At 42.0% G+C, this 21,233-nt stretch overlaps 1 protein-coding gene across 2 annotated transcripts in view; it reads right to left on the reverse strand.

Moving 5' to 3' along the window:
• The window catches only part of LOC124615290 (E3 ubiquitin-protein ligase RNF103-like), a 137,714-nt gene that overhangs the window by 45,448 nt on the left and 71,033 nt on the right, over positions 1-21,233 (reverse strand). For both annotated transcript variants that reach the window (XM_047143070.1, XM_047143077.1), the window contains one exon: positions 16,074-16,223. In XM_047143070.1, coding sequence (XP_046999026.1) covers positions 16,074-16,223 — 150 coding nt within the window. The remainder of the gene's footprint in view (positions 1-16,073; positions 16,224-21,233) is intronic.

The following is a 21,233-nucleotide window of genomic DNA, read 5'->3' on the forward strand; positions in this document are numbered from 1 at the left end:
GGTTCAAAGACAACTTCCTCGACAACTAACCCCCTTAGATATTTACAGAAACAGGGTCCATTTGTTGTTCTGAGAGAATGTAGCAGTGGAAAAAGACAGATATGCAAAAGATTTTTACGAAAAGTGTCATACTTTGAAATCAAACAATGCCTTGTTTCCTGCTAATTCTGAAGAAATTCAAGCATATTTTGCTTTAAGTATTCTTATGGCAGTCCATACTCACCTACTATTTTTCCTTCTCTTCCTTTTCATACTACTGAATTCCAGGCCTCCATCACAGTTACATTTTCATTTGCATTAACTACCTGAATAATTTCTTTTAACTCCACGTACAATCCTTCGATCTCTTCATCATTGTGGAGATGGCATATAAACTTGTGCTACTGTTGCTGATGTTGACTGTTTGTATCTTGACTACAACAACGCATTCACTATGCTGTTCATAGTAACTTACCCACATTCCTATTTTTGTATTCATTATTAAATCTACTCCTGCATTATCCTTATTTGATTTTGTATTTATAATCCTGTATTCACCTGACCAGAAATCCTGTTCCTCCTGCCACTGAACTCCCGTTATATCAAACTTCAACCTATCCGATTTTCCTTTTCAGTTTTCTAACCTACCTATGCAATTATGGGATCTAACATTCTGTGTTCCAATCTGCAGAAAACCAGTTTTGTTTCTCCTGATGATAACATCCTCCTGAGTAGTCCCTGGCCAGAGGCAGACTATTTTACCTCTGGAGTATTTTATTCAAGATGATGCCATCATTTAATCATACAGTAGAGATGCATGCACTTGGGAAAAATTATGGCTTTAGTTTCTCCTTGTTTTCAGCCATTCACAGTAACAGCACAATGAGGCCCTTTTGGTTGATGTTACAAACCCAGATCAGTCAATCATCGAAATTGTTGCCCCTGCAACCACTGAAAAGGCTGCTGCCCCTCTTCAGGAACCACAAATCTGTCTGGTCTCTCAACAGATACCACTCTGTTGGGGTTGCAGCTACGGTACACTAATCAGTACTGCAAAGGCACGCAAGCCAGTCCACCAACAGCAAGGTCCATGGTTCGTTGGGGGAGGAGGTTGGTTGATTGTTGGTTGGTTGGTTGGTTTGTTTAAAAGAGGGGAGGAAGGGACCAAACTGCGAGGTCATTGGTCCGTTGTTCCCAATAAAATAATTATACAAGGGAAAGATGAAAAGAAAGGAGACGTACAGCACAATAACAAGAGAAATGAAGAACCAGAAGAACGACAGAAGGACAACCAGCACTACTACAGACAAAAATAGGAGAAGAAAACCATAGAGAGAAGCAATAAACAGGTAGAAAGGGTAAAAACTAGACAGCAGATGACTGTGGCTGGCCAACCACAAGAATAAAAAGGAAAAACCAGTCACTCTGCGACACATTACAACATGCACCCTAAAAGCATTAAATGGCAATGAGTCCGTTGTAGGGCAGGCAAAGAAGGTCAGCTCACCAAGATATGGGCCACTATCAGCCAGGCACCGCACTGACAATGAGGCAGGTCATCACGGCGCACGAGGTAGCTGTGTGTCACCCAAACGTAGCCAATGCGGAGCCGGCAGAGAACCACAGAGTACCTGCGAGAGGCCCGCATGGAGGACTGCCACACAATCATAGTCTCCTTAATGGCATGCAGTTTGTTGTGCATGCTGAGGTTATGGCATTTTGTCCCCCAAAGCCTCAGAACCTTGAGGCGTAGTACTGAACGCAGGTCAGTTGCAGAGAAGCTGATCTCCATAAGTGGTTACCGCTTAGCCTGTTTGACCAGCCTGTCGGCAAGTACGTTGTCTGGGATTCTGACATGACCTGGGGTCCAGACAAACACCACTGAACGACCGGACTGTTCCAGGGCATAGATGAACTCCTGGATGGTCACTGTCAAAGGATGACGAGGGTAGCACTGGTCAACAGCTTGTAGGCTGCTCAAGAAGTCAGTACACAGAAGAGACGCCTCCCCCGGGCATGAACAGATGTGCTCAAGAGCATGAGATATAGCCACCAACTCGGCAGTGAAAACACTACAGCCATCAGGCAAGGAATGCGGACATAAGCATCAACCATCGAGCCGTCTGTGTAAACCACATCATGGTCTTGATATTTGACAAGAATCAAGAGGGAGTGGCAGCAGAGAGCCGTGGGGTTAACCGAGTCCTTGGGGCCATGTGAAAGGTCCAGACAAAGCTACAGCCTTGTTCTTGAATGGACCTCAAGTATAGGTGGTAAAGGCAAGGACTCCAGTTCATAAAGAAGGGATTAGACACGAACTGCAACTGAAAGCCCTGACCTAGGCCGCCGATACAGGAGATGAACCACCGTGGGTGGGAAAAGGAGATGGTGATTTGGATGTGCAGGAGAACTACGAACATGTGCTACGGCCAGCAGTTGTGCACGCCTAACCTGCAATGGAGGCACTTCAGTTTCCACAAGGATGCTGGTACTGGACTCAACCTAAAAGCTCCTGTTGTTGGGTCAATGCCACAGTGGTGAACTGGGTAAAGTAAATGCAACACTGAGGGCACCGGAGAATCATGACTCCCATAGTCAAGGTGGGATTGAACAGTGTAGAGCAATCTGCACCCCAGTTAGTGTTGCTCAGGCAGTGGAGGGTATTTAGGTGCTGCCAGCATTTCCGCTTAAGCTGCTGAAGGTGAAGAAGCCAAGTCAAAGGGTCATCAAAAACCGGTCCTAAGAACTGATATGTCTCCACTACAGTGAGTGAATCGTCATTATGGAAAGACATCGACAGAAGTGCATAACACACGACCTTACAGCAAAAACTGGAAACCATGGACTAGAGCCCATGACCGCGCCTTGTGGATGGCTCCTTGTAGGCGCTGTCAGCAACACCATTACTGGCGGAGCAGTATGAAATGCATAAGTTGTCTGCATACAGAGAATGTGAGACGGACAGCCCTACAGCTGCTGCTAGACCATTAATAGCCACTAAAAATAGAGATAGACTCAATACAGAGCCCTGCGGGACCCCATTCTCCTGGATATGGAGGGATCTATGGGAGGCACCAACTTCGACACTGAATGTACGAAGCGACAGGGAATTCTGGATAAAAATTGGGAGTGCGCTTTGGAGACCGCACTCGTATAATGTGGCAAGGATATGATGTCGACAGATCGTGTCATACACTTTTCGTAAATAAAAAAAGATGGCAACCAGGTGTTGGCGTCTGGAAAAGGCTGTTCAGATGGCAGACTCTAGGAAAACAAGAGTATCAGTGATAGAGCAACCCTGGCGGAAGCCGACCTGACATAGAGCCAATAGGTGATGTGACTCCAGGTCCCGACCCAACCCTGCTACCAACACACCATACGTTCCAGCAGCTTACAAACAACATTGGTGAGGCTGATGGGCTGATAGCTATCCACATCAAGTGGGTTTCTACCGGGTTTGAGCACTGGTATGATTGTGCTCTACCGCCATTGTGATGGAAAGGCGCCACGCACCAGATCCGGTTGAAGATTACGAGATGTTGCTTGTAGTCAGATGAGAGATGTTTAATCATCTGACTGCATCTGATCTGGTCCAGGAGCTGTATCGGGGCAATGTGCAAGGGCACAGAGGAGCTCCCACTCTGTAAATGGGGCGTTATAGGGTTCACTGTGGCACGTAGTAAACAAGAGAACTTTCCCTTCCAGCCACCATTTGGGAGTGCGAAAGGCTGGGGGGTAATTCTCCAACGTAGAGGCTCGAGCATAGTGCTCAGCAAAGTGCTCGGCAATCACATTTGCGTCGGTAGATAACGCGCCATTTATGTTAATACCAGAAACACCTGTTGGGGTCTGGTACCCGTAAACACGTCTGATCTTCCCAGACTTGGGAAGGTGACGTATGGCACCCAATGGTCGAAACATATCTCTCCCAACACTCCTGCTTCCGTTGTTTGATAAGATGGTCAATGCGAGCACAGAGCCATTTAAAGGCTATGAGGTGCTCCAGCGAAGGGTGCCGCTCATGCTGTTGTAGAATTTGCCAACGCTCCTTAGTTGCTTCAGTGACTTCCGCCGACCACCAAGGGACTGTCTACACTGGGGGTACCCTAAAGAGCGAGGGATCATGTTTTCTGCCACAGAAACAATTGTTGTAGTCACCTGCTCAACCATCCCATCAATGTTCCTGTGTGGGGGAGATTCAACAGTGACAGCAGAGGTGAAAGTTTCCCAGTCCGCCTTGTTTAAAGCCCATCCGGGCAGGCGTCCATGGGCTTGACGCATGGGCAGTGACAGGTTGTCATGTGCTCTCCAGTGGATAGATGGGAGAAGTCCTGGACTGCAAATGGATAAATCAGTGGTCAAGTAACTACCATGAGCCACAATGAAATGTGTGGTGGCCCCAGTATTTCAGAGGCAGAGGTCGAACTGAGACAATAAAGTTGCGACATCTCTGCCTCGGCCAGTAAGCACAGTGCCACCCCACAAGGGGTTGTGGCCGTTAAAATCTCCCAAAAGTAGGAAAGGTTTAGGGAGTTAATCAACCAATGCAGCTAATACATTCATTCAGGGGTACTGCACCATCTGGGGAAGGATATACAGTGCAGACAGTTATTTCCCGCATCGTCCGTATTCTGAGAGCCACAGCGCATGATGGACACGACGCACCATGTAAGGCGCCCTTCCCCAATTGGCTTGCTCTTCAGGAAAATTTTGAAAAATGGAGGTCAAACCCTGCAGGGGACCATCACAAACATGTGAGTTGGCCTATTCTAACCTCCAGACCTACAGGGATGGGGGGTGGAGAGAGGGGGAGGGAGGGGGGGGGGAGGAAGGGCATGAGAATATGGACTGGAGGAAAGGAATGAAAGAGGAGGTTGCCTGGTAGAACTTTGCACAGAGCATAATTTAATCTCTACAAACACTTCGTTTTAGAATTGTGAAAGAAGATTGTACACATGAAAGAGACCTGGAGACACTGGAAGGTTTCAGACTGATTACATAACAGTAAGACACAGATTTTGGATCCAGATTTTAAAACGTAAGACATTTCCAGAGGCAGATGCGGACTCTGGCCACAATTTACTGTTCATGAACTGTAGATTAAAGCTAAAAGAATTGCAAAATAGTAGGAAATTAAGGATATGGGGCCAGTATATGACTTTGTTGAAAGTTTCAGAGGGAGCATTAGGCAACAGGTGACTTGAACAGAGGAAAGGAACACATTAGAAGATGAATGGGTAGGTTTAAGAGATGAAGTCGTGAAGACAGCAGAGGACAAATAGGTAAAAAGCCCTAGTAAAAAACCTTGGATTACACTGGAGATATTGAATTTAACTAATAAAAGGAGAAAATTTAAAAATGCAGCAAATGGAACAGGTGAAAGGGAATACAAATGTCTAAAAATGAGATTGACAGGGAGTGCAAAACGGCTAAGTAGGAATGGCTAAGAGGAGAAATGGCAGGATTTAGATCCATATTTTACCAGAGGACAGATGGATACCACCTACAGCAAAATTAAAGTGGCTTTTGGAGAGAAGAGAAGGAGCTGTACGACATCAAGAGCTCAGATGGATAACCAGTCCCAACCAAAGAAGAGAAATTTGAAAGGTGAAAGGAGTATGTACAGGGTCTTTATACGGGAGGTGAACTTGGAAACGATATTACAGAAAGGGAAGAGGATGTAAACAAGGAGGAGAGGGGGAAATACGATACTGTGACAAAAATTTGACAGAGCGCTGAAAGACTTAAGTCTAAGCAAGGCCCTGGGAGTAGACAGCATTCTGTCAGAGCTACTGATAGCTTCGGAGTGCCAACCATGATAAAATTATTCCGTCTGGAGTGCAAGATGTATGAGGCAGGCAAAATACCCTCACACTTCAAGAATATAGTTCTAATTCCAAAGAAAGTAGGTGCTGATCAGTGTGAAAATTGCCAAACTATCAGTTTAATAATCACAGTTGCAAAACACTAACATGAATTCTTTACAGAAGAATAGAAAAACTGATAGAGAAGTTGAACTCAGATAAGATTAGTTTGGATTTCAGAAAAATGTAGGGACAAGCGAAGTGATACTGAACCTATGACTTACCTTAGAGGACAGGTTAAGGAAAGGCAAACCTACATTTATAGCATTTGTAGACTTAGAGAAAGTTTTTGACAACGTTGACTGGAATAATTTCTTCAAAATTCGGAAGGTAGCAGGGGTAAAATACAGGAAGCAGAAGCCTACTTACTACTTGTACAGAAACCAGATGGCATTTATGAGATTCCAGGGGCATGAAAGGGAAGAAATGGTCAAGAACGAAGTGGGGCAGGGTTGTAGCCTATCCCAGATGTTACTGAAATGGCACATTGAGCAAGCAGTACAAAAACCAAAGAAAAATGTGGAGTAGGAATTAAAGCTCAGGGAGCAGAAATATAAACTTTGAAACTTGCTGAAGAGACTGTAATTCTGCCGGAGACAGAAAAGGACTTGGAAGAGCAAATAAACGGAATGAACAGTGTCTTGAAAGGTGGAAATAAGATGATCATCAACAAAAGCAAAACAAGGGTAATGGAATGTAATCAAATTAATTCAGGTGATGCTGAGGGAATTAGATTAGGAAATGAGACACTTGAACTACTAAATGAGTTGTGCTATTTGGGGAGCAAAATAACTGATGATGGTCAAAGTAGAGAGAATATGACGTGTGGACTGGAGATGGCAAGTAAAGCGTTTCTGAAGAGAAATTTGTTAACATGGAGTATAGATTTAAGTGTCATGAATCTTTTTATTGGAGGTATTTGTCTGGTACATAACCAAGTATGGAAGTAAAACGTAGATGGTAAACAGTTTAGACAAGAAGCTTTTGAAATGTGGTGCTACAGAACAAGGCTGATGACTAGATGGGTAGATCACATAAATAATGAAGAGGTACTGCACAGAACTGAAGAGGAAAGAAATATGTGGCACAAACTGACTAGAAAAAGGGGTCACTCAACAAAATACATTCTGAGACATTAAGGGATCACGAATTTAGTATTGGAGGGAACTGTGGGTGTAAAAATCGAAAGGGACGCCACAAGATGGCTATAGTAAGCAGATTCAGAAGGATGAAAGCTGGAGTAGTTATTCAGAGATGAAGAGGCTTGCACAGGACAGAGTAGCATGAAGAGCTGCATCAAACGGTCTTCGGACTGAAAACGACAACGACGACAACAACAACAACAACAACAACAATAAATCAATTCATACTCCTCTCTTTTTTGACGTCATACCCTATACAAGATTCTTGTATATTTCTAGGCTCATTCATTTTATAAATAATGAAAATGCTGACCTTGCAAAGCACATGAACAAGTTACAATCTGTTACTGACCATCTGAAACAAAACTTCCAAAGTTTTTGTTATTGTGAATAAGATATTGCAATTGATGAGTGCCTAATGATATTCAGAGATAGACTTCACTGCATACAATTCGATCCCCAAAAAGGAGCATGTTTTGGAATAAAGTTCTCCGAAATTTGTGAAACAGATAGTGGCTACTGTTCAGGATTTGATAACTATACAGGAAAAATATGTGAGGCAAATAATAAAGAAATCCTAATTAGTGACGGTGTTATGGATCTCATGCAACTGTCATGGTCATACAGTATATGTTGACAACTTGTACACTGTCCCTTCATTGTTTGCAAGGCTCACTGAAAGAGGCACAAATGCTGCAGTGACAGATCTACAAGATACTCTTGGGGTATTTTCACACAAGCTCATGGCTCTGAAGTGGAAGGGTAAAAAAGAAGTAAATATTCTATCCACTATCTATACAGATGTCAATATCACAGCAACAGAAAAAACTGATATGAAAACCAAATCCCAGTCCAGAAGCCCCAAGTATTATACAAAACAACAATTCAATGAATGCTGTTGACAGACAGGACCAGCAGTTGTCATCTTTCCCTCTAATGTGAACATACACCAAAGGATACAAGAATTTTTTCTTTTTCCTGAAGGACATTGGGATTTTCAATTTATGTGTCCTACTAAACAAAGTGTTAGGAAAAAAATCTTGTTTCAGTCAGTTTAGAACTCAGCTGGTTGCTGACATAATAGAGCGAGTCACTCTACCACACTACCCCAGACGTAGATGGCCCCAATCTGGAATTTCCGCTGTGAGACTGCAAGCAGCAGATTGAGCACATTTTGTTAGCAAGAGATTGCTTTATTTGAAACTGTTAGAGAGCCTGGTGTATAGTAGGATTACATCCAGAAACAGGGACTTACAATGTTGGCCTTTTGGAGTAACTCCAAGGGACAGGTAGGTTTCAAGAAACAGAATGTGCGACCTCAGCTTCGATAGTGCAGAAGCATGTTTTCAAACCAAATAGATTTAATATGTCAAACGTTCCCTCCCACACAGCCTTGGCATTCGAGGCATAGATATATGTTCAGATGCAAACTATTTACAGCAATACACTGCTGCTCTCACCTCAGCCTTCACTGGACATAATTATCCCACCAGCCCAGTTCAAAGCAGATTTCCCAGGCCATCACATGCAATTCTGGTACTGCTGATCCTTCCAAGAAACAACTTCAGAGCACACCACTTATCATGGGTATTATCCTGGTCTGGAATGTACTAATCAGCTACTTCGACAAGGCCATGACTTCCTAAAACCATGTCCTATAAAGAGATCTGTACAGTCAGATTTTGCCCACCACACCTAGAACAGCTTTTTGTCGCTCTCCCAATCTCCACAATATCCTTGTCAGACCCCATTCTCCTTCTGCATTGATCTCCCTACCCTATGGCTCCTACACCCAAGACCATCCCCACTGCAAGATTTGCCCTATGCACAATTCCACCACCATCTATTCTTGCCCTGTAACTGGTAAAACATATATCATAAAAGGGAGATAACCACCTGTGAAACGACACTTCATATACAAGCTGTAATGTAAACAGTGCTGGTCAGGATGAATGGGTGTAGGCAGAGGGTGTATACTGGCAACAAGCAATATCCTGTTGCAGAGCATCCCTTACAATGTGACAGTCATGACCTTGGTGTCTGTTTCATCACATGGGCCATCTGGATTCTTCCCCCAGACACCAGTTTCTCAGAACTCTGCAGGTGTGAACTAGCGCTACATTATGTCCTTGGTTCTCGCCACCCGCCTACCCTTAATTTTTGTTAATTTCTTCTGTCTCGGCGTTTATTCACAGTAAATATTCCTTTCTTCACTCTGTTTTAGTTTTCTACACATTTCTCTTTCTGACATGTCTGTTTTTTGCTGTCCCCCACCCACCTCCCTTATGTAAAATATACTTAGCTTTTCATTCTTTATTAACTCATGCATGATGCTTTAGCAACAATTTCTGTCTTGCATATTACCCTGTCATCCACCTTTAAGCTTTCAGGTTTTCAAATCTCGTCTGGTGCAGTCCCCAATAATAAGTCTTTCCTTCTCATCGTGTCCAGTAAGTCTGCCCTGACCTGCAGTTTTGGGTGACTTTCCGAAAACCTACCCCTTTTCCTAGACCTCTCTAGTCCTTTTCGTTCATCCCTCTTTCTTCCCCTTCAATCCTTCTGCCAGAAGAAGGAGCTCCTGACTCAAGAAACTTGCATAATTGTAATCTTTTTTATGTGCTTGTTCTGCCGCCACTTTGTGAGTAGATTTTTTTATCTATCCTATTACACTATATTGTCAAAAACTGATAGTTTTCATTGTTATAGAAGTAATATTTGGTGTTCCCCAGAGCAATGTTATAGGCCCTCTGTTATTCCTGGACAATCTGTGCAGCCTTCTTATATTGTTTTCAGATGATGCTGTTATTTACCATTTTGTAAAGTCATCATATGAACAAAACTATTTGTACAAGAATGGTGCAAAATGTGGCAATTGACTTTAAATAATGAAAAGTGTGAAATCATCCACATGAGTATTAAAAGGAATGCACTAAATTTTGGTTACACGATAAATCACAAAAATCTAAAGTGTGTCAAGACAACTAAATACCTATGGGTTACAACCACAACCAACTTAAATTGGAATGATCACATACATAATGTTGTATGGAAAGTGAACCAAACACTGTGATATATTGGCAAAACACTTTGAAAATGCAACTGGTCTAATAAAGAGAAACCTACATTACACTTGACCACCCTCTTCTGAAATATTGCTGCATCAGATAGGCCTGACAGAGGAAATTGAAAAAGTTGAAAGAAGGGCAGTTCATTTTGCATTATAGCTAAATAGGGGAGAGAGTCCTGTGGACATGATACACAAATTTGTGTGACAATCATTAAAACAAAGTGTCTTCGTTGCGGCAAGATCTCCTCATGAAATTTCAATCACCAACTTTTTTGTCTGAATGCAAAAATATTTTGTTTGCACCCACCTTCATAGGGAGAAATTATCGTGTAATGACACAATTTCAGAGATTTTACAGGTGTCATATAGATATGATTTTGTGTATATAGTGTAGTTGTGTGAATCGTTGTACCAAGGGACTTAGTGGCTAATGCACCTGCTTAGTAGAAAGGAGACCTGGGATCAATTCCTGGCCTTGGTACAAATTTTCACTTGCCACTTCAGTGTATATACATAAAGAAATTATCATCACAATAAAATAAGAGGAATTAGAGCTCGTACAGAGAGATTTAAGTGTCAGTTTTTTCCACACACTGTTCTGGGAGTGGAACAATAGAGAAATATCTTGAAGGTGGTTCGATGAACCCTCAGTCAAGCACTTAATTGTGAATTGCAGAGTAATCATTTAGCCTTAAATATTAGAAGATGTAGTAATTTTTAGTAAACTATCAATGCCCAGCCAGACAGTGACCAATACCTTATACCACACCAAGACAGGGTACTTGTGAAATTAGCATACTTTTTAACAACTACTCCACAGTATTCCACAATGGGCAAATTATCTAGATAACAATGGAACTATCTGGAGTTTCCATGTTTGATTTTACCTATATAACATAACCATAACAGCAGTCACTCAGGAGCAAGACAAGAAAAATTTTCATTGTGTATTAGTCAGCCTCTGAGCCAATGACCTGTGATGCGGGCTGGATAAATTTGGTTTTATTCAGCTAAGGTTAAATGGTTTGAGCATATTTGGAGTAAAAATGGTTTTAAGCCCAACATGAACATACAAATGAATTCAAAAGATCTGAAAAAACTATGATCTTATCTTGGAAAAGAAAATTATAGGAAATTTATACTCAAGGTAGTCCGAGTTTCGTATCTCCTAAATAAGTATGCAAAATAAGAGCTGAATTTGTGTACATTAAACAAAAGTCTGAAATCTGTTCATTGCCTGGCAGTGGGGAAGTCACTTCACTCTGGTGAAAAACATGCTGCTGTATATGACTGATGTAAATCTGTCCAATAAAACCGCTGAAAGAACAGTCAGTAGTTGTTGCCTCAAAAATATTATTAAAGAAATAAAAAATCAGTCACAAATTGAAAAGCTTGGCAGTAATATATTACATAAAGAAATTATATTTACTACTGAGCCCTATTTGAACCCTCAGACGAAAAATGGCGAAAAAGGTGAAGAGGAGAGCCTTACGCCTTGGAACCTTTTGCCCATTTATAGGTCCACATAACAACACATTTTCAACACCCAGGAGTCAGTTTGTTTAGCAACCAAAGGCAACATGAGGCTCACCCCACATTACACAATTTTCTGAATACAGTGACTAACAACCTGTCCTCCACATGTAATTATCATCAGTCCATTGGAGTTGGCTAAAGCACCTACCCAAAAGTATGGAAATGGCACATACAACTTACTCTTCTTATTACACATTCTTAATGCCAATGAATGAGTCCTATTACAGGACACATAAGAAGCAGACTGCTGAATCAGACTACTCTGGTCTACATCGCTCAACTCCTGCATCAGTAGCAATGGGGATGAGAAGAACGATGGAAAGGCTTGGCATCATATCACAGCCAAGGACTGAACAGGAACCAGAATGAATGGTTTGGCTTTCTTATGCCTAACTCAAAATCAGTCCTCCCTGTGACCCAAACAAGAGCCCATGGGAATTAGGACAACAATTTTGTCAGGTCATTCAAAGATCTAATGTGCTTTGTTTTTAGTGGACACACTCTCTAATTTCCCATTTGAGTCCTGTAAGTCAACCACAACTTAGCAGGTCAAGTATGACTGTTAGATGTCATAATGGTACAACAGACTTTGCTTTGTTTTCATCTATCTACATCTATACTCTGCAAACTACTGTGAGGTGCATGGCAGAGGATACGTCCCACAGTACCAGTTATTAGGGTTTTTTCTTGTTCCATTCATGTATGGAGTGCAGGAAGAATGATTGTTTAAATGCCTCCTTGAGTTGTAGAATATTCCGAGAGTCTCTGTTTAAAGCTGGTTCTTGAAACTTTATGTGTAGGCTTTCTTGGGACAGTTTAGTCTATCTTAAAGAGTCTGCTAGTTCACTTTCTTCAGCATCCCTGTGACACTCTCCCATGGATCAAACAAGCCTATGAACATTCATTCTGCCATTCTCCATATACATTCAAAACCCTCTGGTGGTCCTACTTGGTATGGATCCCACACACTTGAGCAATATTCTAGAATGGGTTTTATAAATGATTTGTAAGCAATCTCCATTGCAGACTGATTACATATCCACAGTATTCACCCAATAAACCACAGTTTACCACCTGCTTTACCCACAGACTGAGCCTATGTGATCATTTCATTTCATTTCATATCCCTACAAACTGTTACACACCCAGGTACCTGTATGAGTTGACCAATTCCAACTGTGACTCACTGATATCATAGTCATATGATACTAGTTTTTTTGTTTTGTGAAGTGCACAATTTACATTTCTGAAGACTTAAAGCACAGTACCAAACGTTGCACTACTTTCAGATCTTAACAAGATATGATATGAAATGAAATGATCACAGAGGTTCAGTCTGTGAGTAAAGCAGGTGGTAAACTGTGGTTTATTGGGTGAATACTGGGGATATGTAATCAGTCTGCAATGGAGATATTTAGGCAGCTTCTTTCAAACAGCATTTCATTATAAACAACTGCATTACCTGCAAAAATTCTGAGGTTACTATTGTCTGCAAGATCACCAGTATACAACACGAACAGCAACGGTCCCAACAAAATTCCCTGGTGTACTTCTGAAGCACTTCTACATCTGTCAATGACTCACCATCCAATATAACTTTCTGTGTCCTCCCCCCACCCCCCCCCCCCCACCCCAAAATAATAATAATAATAATAATAATAATAATAATAATAATAATAATAATAATCCTCAATCCCGTGACAAATTTGGCTTCATACATCATATGAACTTACTTTCAATAAGCATACATGTCTTACTGAGTGGAATGCTTTTTGGAAATCTAAAAATACTGCACTATCCATGTAATATAGTCTATTCTCTGTCCTACATGTTTGCAATTGGAAGGAGAACTTCAGACAACTGTCTCCAGCAGTTGCCATGCATTTATCACATCCGAGTTTTTGAGATTCTGCCAGTGTAACAGTATCGAGGGTACCTAATGTTGAGTACATTCCACCTGAAGTAAAATTCACAGGTCGAGTGATTAGTATGTACATTCAAAAGTTAGACAGATGAAGGTGTGTTAATAAAGTCCACCCAGGAGACACTCATCAAATCCCTCACAATGTAAGAGGGTTGGCTGAAAAGTAATGCCTCCACCTTCTTAACTCTTCAACAGTTGGCAGCATTGGTATGTGACAGGTACTGGCTTGTTCTGTAGCCTCTTCTCTACAGCTCCAGTTGGCAGGAAGCCTTAGCATTGAACGGTTGTGTTGTTACAGTGTAATGAATGGAACCCTACACAGACAGTCGGTCAATGCAATTTAAGCAATGTGCGGTCATTGAATTCTTGACAGAAGAAGGTGTCACCCCAAAGGAGATTCATCAGAGAGTGAAAGTTTATGGTGATTGTATTGATGTGAGTATTGTGCATCATTGGGCAAATAACTTTAAAGATGTTGAGGTGGGAATATCTGACCTGTGTGACAAACAAAGAGTTGGATGTCCTGTTACAGCAACCACCAAGTTTCACAAGCAAAATGTTGACAGATTGATTCAGGACAATCATCGTATCACTCAGAGAGAAATTGGAAGCACAATCAACATTTCACAAGAACATGTGGGTCACATTATTGCATGACAATGCCAAACCACACACTTCATGTGCCACCACAGCAAAACTTCAGAGACTGTATCTCACCACCATACGGCATTCTCTATACAGTCTAGATTGAGCACCGTCCGACTTCCATCTGTTCCTGATAACGAAAGACGATCTGCGCGGACATCATTATGCTTCTGATAAAGACGTTGAGAGAAATGTGAGATTGTGGTTGCAGAAACAGAATGTCGACTTCTTCCGTGACGGCTCCAGAAAACTTGATCATCGCTCGCAGAAATTTATCCAATTGGCTGGTGATTATGTGGAAAAGTGAATATTGGTAATTAAAGATCACATTCTAAGGATTATTTCTGCATTTGATTTATCAAAATATTCCCATTCAAACCCAATTAACGAAGGTGGAGGTGTTACTTTTCATTCAACCCTCGTATATGTCCACGAATGACAACAATTGCAGCAGGCTACGTACATTGTTCAACCAACTGCATCTGGACCAGTATGCCCAGGGACAGCACACTAGTCCATGGTACTATGCAGGCACATCCACCTGGGCTCACGTACTTTGTATTAATCCTGGGTGGACCTCAAGTATCTTCTTCAAAAACAAAGCAGCAGGGTAGGGGAGGGCCAATTATTTGAAGTCACACTTAGGCAGACTCTGCTGATCCACCATTTAAATCAGCTCAGTTCCAAGATACCAGACAGACAATATGATGGTAAATGATCCAAAACAGTTACATTCATAGGCTAATTCTGAGACCTGCCAGCTGATATAGGCCAAGTACACCAACCATGCCTCCAGCTATGCCATTGCAAATGCACAGCTGTGACTTTTGCCCATGCCACCAAGTGTGAATACAGCCAGTTGCAATGGGCAAACATTTAGGGAAACCCATGGAGGTGGACTATTGTCTTCATCCAGGCCATATCACCCTGATACATTTTAAGAGCCAGGTACAAGAACAATTCCCACACAAACTACTGAAACCATGTTGCCACCCCTGAATGAGGCAGGTATCACTGTTTCATTGTTACCATCCTGCTGCCTGAATCATTGGCAGGAAGGTCATAGTTACTATCATATCTGCAGCACCAAGCTAGGCCTTACTCAAAATGACATTGGCCCTCCCAACTGGTTACGGGGGACACGGATATCCCCAAAAAATGCAAAAATAGAACCATTCAAATGCCCACCAGGCAGTGATACAGAATATGAAGCGATGGGTAATGTTAGCACAGCATGAGCACCAAGCACCATAACCCAGCATTAAGAGAGGTCAGAATAAAAAGCTGTGATAGGTAGATTGCTTGGCAGATGAGTCCATATAAAGCCGCATGTACAGTTAATCGATACCAACTTGCATATGCGCATGGAGCCTACCATTATATATCACAGTCATATAGTAGACTTCACTTTGTTTTCGGATTACAGCATGGATGCAATTTGGGCACTTAGTACATGAAGTAGGTTGTCCCTATATGTAGGCTTGTAATAACATTAAACTTACCAAACTTTGGCATATGTAACATTAACCAATATATAGGCCAATGTCTGTAGGTAAGTGGCTTTCAACTTAAGCTACTGCTACACAAAATTCACATTTTCAGGTGCATAACAACTAATTTGCATTAATGTCCTGTGAGATACAATATCTATGAGCTAAATTTCAGCTGTTAAAGTCACCAATGCACAAGAAAATATTATCAGCAGCTTGAAACACATCAAATGCCTCACAACTTACATTAATAATCAAAGAACCGTCACTGTTATGTGGCTTCATTCTTAAACAGGCAATTGTTCTAGCTGCATGTGACAGATGAATCTACAATTTGCTGTAAGCATCTAAAATTTTATATAATATATTCCTTATGTTTTTTGTAGCTTTTAAGAATTAAATAATAACACTATAGCAGTGACTTACCACAATGAGTATCATGTCCAAAATAAAACCAATGACACAAAAGCGATAAACTGCAAGAATTAGCAGCCAAATTGCAAACAGCCAAAGATTGTAGCTCACAAGCGTCCATACACATTGTGCCAAATGCTTCCACCACAACTTCACTGTGACCTAAAAACATATTTAAACACACATGTTTATAATATCTATGAATTCACTTAATTTATAGATGACCAAGCAATTACACATAATACAATGAAACAATGGTCAGTAGTGAATTCTAAGAGTTTTTCCTCCCAATAATTGAGAAAATAACAGGCTGACTCACACAGTTTTCCAATGATAGCTTGGCAGGAAGATTTTCTCTTGCCTACTCAGTGAAATTGCAACTGAAATGAATATCATAATTATAGAATCTGGTAAATCTGTTATTTGTGAATTAACTTGTTTCAGTTATCTCTTAGGCTAGTAACTGATATCAGGAAGCCACCGCAGATCTGAACGAAACAAACACTTTGGACTCTGCAGTGTTTATATACCAGAATGATACCTTGCTGTAAATAGGCATCAGAATACACATATTTAATGATGAGTTTATGTAAAATAAAGGAAAGATGGCCATTCACACATATCTGGGGCACAGAAATACACAACAGAAAACAGCATTCACTAGCTATTTTTCTAGCAACAGCACACACATTCACACATACAATGATACATACACACCAACATACACACTTGTTGGGTGGTTGTTGTGTTTGGGTGTCTGTGTGGTTTTGTGTGTGTGAAATCTATTGTTAGTGCCTGAAAAAGAGCAGTTGCTCAAAAGTTAGTGTAAATGCTATTTTTTGTCATGTTTCTGTGCTCCTCACGCTGATCAGCTATAAGTGAGTTGTTACCTTTCCCCTATTTTACATATTACTCCATCCATAAATTTCCATTATTATTACAGTGATGCGTTTATTAAGGCAGAACTTTTCATGTGATAACACAAATTACAAAGGAATGGCTAGAGTTAAATATGGTTAACTGCCAGCTGGGATGCTTTGTCATTATCACCCATATGTTGGAAACATGTCAGCTAATACAGCCTGGGGTATGTCAGTTTTAGGTAAGGATTGGCTAAACTATTAACTGTGACTGATAGATTCAATTTCACAGTTCCAAACCGGTTAAAGGTGCCCCAAACCTGTTCATTTTTTAATAGGTTCTACATAGGAATGCGAAATAATGACTTTATTGTCACAACATATTTTAAGTATTTAATGCAGTTAGGAAAATCATTTTGAAGTCTGATTTATTTAAGACTTTCTGAAAGTTGGAAAAGTGTATTCTTTCATCAATTAACAGAAAAGTGCTCAGATTTAAATACAGAATCTTTTCAATAAGTTGTGTACTTAGGTACATATGACAACCATTTATTACACAGCATACTCTTCAAAAAATTCTATTGATAGGCTCTCATGCCACTGACATGTGGAATCTATCTTAATTACTTTCACCTCTGGCAGAAAAATATCCCCGTGAACAACTAGATCTCTGTCTTTTCTTTGTGTTGAAAACCAAGCACAACTACACACAAAATGGAATGGAAAACATCTATACTTCACCCTCCTATAGCATATCACTTTGCATAATATGGGAGATCAGCATTACCGTCAAGAACACTTAATGCATTTGGAACAGTAAACCTGTCATGACTTCTAAATTGGAACAGTGATACTGCTTGTGCAAAGGAACAACTCTGTATTCTGCAGTCCATCCCTGATAACTGCTGCTGAAGAAATGAACACATTCCAACTGCAAGCAATATACTACTCAGGCAGACCTATTAATAAGTAATAGCTGTAACGCAGAACAGTTTTGGTGGATTGTTCCAAAGAAATGAATACGTTTCAGGTGCACAAATATCATCCCGACCCCACAGAGCTATCTGTGCTTATAGGTTGCAAGATCAATGCAATTTCAGGGTTTTGTAGCGGACATTGTTTGGAATTGTGTTGATGGAATCATTGGTAGAAGCAAATGGCCAATACTGACAACTCTATTCATCCTTTAGAAGTTCTGCTTCAGTTGACACAAGTCGTTTGCTGTGTATTCTAGAATAATTTGCGTATCACAAGGCTGTATGCAAGTTCAGGTATGATATGTTAGCTTAACTTGGCACCCACACAGTCATCATGTTTGACAGTCACAGTGGACAATGCAAGGCTCTGAATGGGTCCAGTATCAAAGTTTAGATTCAGTACATCTCTATAAAGCAGACCACCAGCCTGGTATATTCTCATAGACAACTAAAAGCAGCTTTCAACACAATACCTTGCATTCCCATCAAACCACACAGTGGTTATTAACAATCCCCACTGGCCAAAAATGAGTGGAACCGTGGGGGGGGGGGATGGGAAGAGGTGTAGAGGGGGCATGGGGGACAGTGGAGAGGGGGCCTGGGGGACAGTGGAGAGGGGGCCTGGGGGACAGTGGAGAGGGGGCCTGGGGGACAGTGGGGAGGGAGCGTGGGGGACAGTGGGGAGGGGGCGTGGGGGACAGTGGGGAGGGGGCGTGGGGGACAGTGGGGAGGGGGTGTGGGGGACAGTGGGGAGGGGGCGTGGGGGACAGTGGGGAGGGGGCGTGGGAAACGACAGGGAGGAGACTGGTGGGGGGATACTGGCGGGGAGGGGGGTGAAGTAAGTGATGGGTGGAGGGGAGGGGAAAGCAGTGTGGAGGGGAAAGGGGGAAAACGGCAGAGTAGGAGGAGTGGTGGGGAGCGAGAAATGGCGGAGAGGAGGAGGAGGGGGGGGGAGGGGGGGGAGAGGGAGAGAGGGAGAGAGAGAGAGAGAGAGAGAGAGAGAGAGAGAGAGAGAGAGAGAGAGAGGGGGGGGGGGAGGTTTACTTTATTTTTGTCTCATTACCGTCAATGTGGAACAATCATAAAAACTGGGACTCCCAAGGGAGTCTGGAGAATTTTTAAAAGAAGAAAATCTGTAGCATATTAGTCGGCCAAGTATTCATATTATGAGAGTCCTGCTGCAAAGTGATGTCTTAAATACATTTATGTGAAAAGGCAAAGCTTTTTAAATAATACAAACACATTAACACATTAAATCTTTATTCTTCATGTTACATATTTACTTCTCAACACAGTCAACCTGGTAACGAACAATGAGAGTGCAGTTTGTTGATACCATCACTGTAGAATGTTTTACTTTGTTGACAGGGCCACACTCTCACCTCAGCTTGCACTGTTTCATCACTATAAAAATGAAGTCCTTGGAGGTGTTCTTTAAATCTTGGTAACAGATGAAAATCGGATGGGGCCAAGTCAGGGCTGTATGGAAGATAATCGATGAAAGTGAACCCAAATCATCAGATTGTTGCATATGTCACAGTTCTCACATGATATATGACATTGGCGTACCGAAGTAGAGGGTGCTCCATGTGTGGAAAAACTCTGAATTCAAAACTCGATTACAGCATGCTTTTTCTCATGCACCAAGATAGTTACACTTCACACCGCCATGTTACACACTACAGTTCGGAGCTCTCTAATGGCAGAGTGCTGCAAATACGTAGACATGAATAATAAAGATGTAGATTTTTAATAAAGAATTTTTATTTAAAAAGTTTTAAGAACTTTCACACAAAAATATTGTAGGCACTGCTTTTCAGCATGCCCTTTGGACAGTAAGTCTGACTACGGGTCAGCTCTCGTACCAATTCAAAGTCTGAGTCACAGCAGGCAGCTGTATGAGAAGAAACTAAAGGGAATGAACTTCTTCTTCTTCCTGGCCCTACTGCCCTAGATATGCCTTGGCCTGCACTAGGACATCATTCCATTTGTCCCTGTCCGGCATCTTGTGGTTGGTTTGTTTGTTTGTTTGTTTAAAAGAGGGGAAGGGACCAGACTGCTAGGTTATCGGTCCCTTGTTCCGAATAAAACAATGCCACAAGGATGAGAATAAAACAAGCAAAACTGATGACACAAAATGGAGAGAAAGGAAAAACCACAACAATAACGGAAGGGCAACAAAACACTTAAATGGACAAAAGGGAAGAAGAAAACCACAGACATGCAAGAAAAAGAAACAGGTAGAAGAGGTTAAAACGACAAAACAGATTACCATAGCTGGCTAACCATGACAATAAAAAGGCAAAGCCAGCCACTCTGCAACACATTAAAACCTCCACCCTAAAAGCACTAGGTTGGAGGACACATAGGCACAAAGGACATGCGCTAAAACTTAGATCAAATGATAAAACCCACCTACTTAGCCAGCATGTCATAAAGTTTGATGTCTGGGATTCCGATGTGTCCTGGGGACCACACGAACACCACTGAACGACCGAACCATTGCAGGGCATACATGGACTCCTGGATGGTCACTGCCAAAGGATGACGAGGGTAGCACTGGTAGATAGCTTGTAGGCTGCTTAAGGAGTCAGTACACAGAAGAAATGACTCCCCAGGACATGAACAGATCTGTTCAAGAGCACACGATATAGCAACCAGCTCTACAGTGAAAACACTGCAGCCATCGGGCAAGGAAAGCTGTTCAATATGTCCTCCATGGACATACACGAAGCCGACATGACCATCAGCCCTCGAGCCATGGGTGTAAACCATTCATGGCCTCAGTACATGTCAACAATCGAGAGGAAGTGACAGTGGGGTGAATTGAGTCCTTTGGGCCATGTGGAAGGTCCAGGCAAAGCCGCGGTGTACGCAAATGGAACTCGAGTATAGGTGATAATGGCAAGGACTCCAATTCATATAGAAGGGATTGGACATGTACTGCAATTGAAGCCCTGACCTGGGCCGCCGATGTTGGAGATGAACCGCTGTGGGTGGGAAAATGGGATGGTAATTCGGATGCGCAGGAGAACTACGAATGCGTGCGACTTAACTGGCGAGTAGTTGCGCACACCTGACCTGCAATGAAGGAACTCCAGCCTCCACCAGGATGCTGGTGACTGGACTCATCCTAAAAGCTTCCATTCCTAGTCTAACACCACAGTGGTGCACTGGGTTGAGTAAATGCAATGCTGAGGGCACCGCCGAACCATAAACCAGACTCCCATAATCAAGGTAGGATAGAAAAAGGGCTCTGTAGAGCTGCAGCAGCTTAAAGCGATCTGCAACCCAGTTGGTGTTGCTCAGACAGCGGAGGGCATTGAGAGGTGCTG

The sequence above is a fragment of the Schistocerca americana genome, chromosome 1, assembly GCF_021461395.2.
Source record: "Schistocerca americana isolate TAMUIC-IGC-003095 chromosome 1, iqSchAmer2.1, whole genome shotgun sequence".
Lineage (NCBI taxonomy): Eukaryota > Metazoa > Arthropoda > Insecta > Orthoptera > Acrididae > Schistocerca > Schistocerca americana.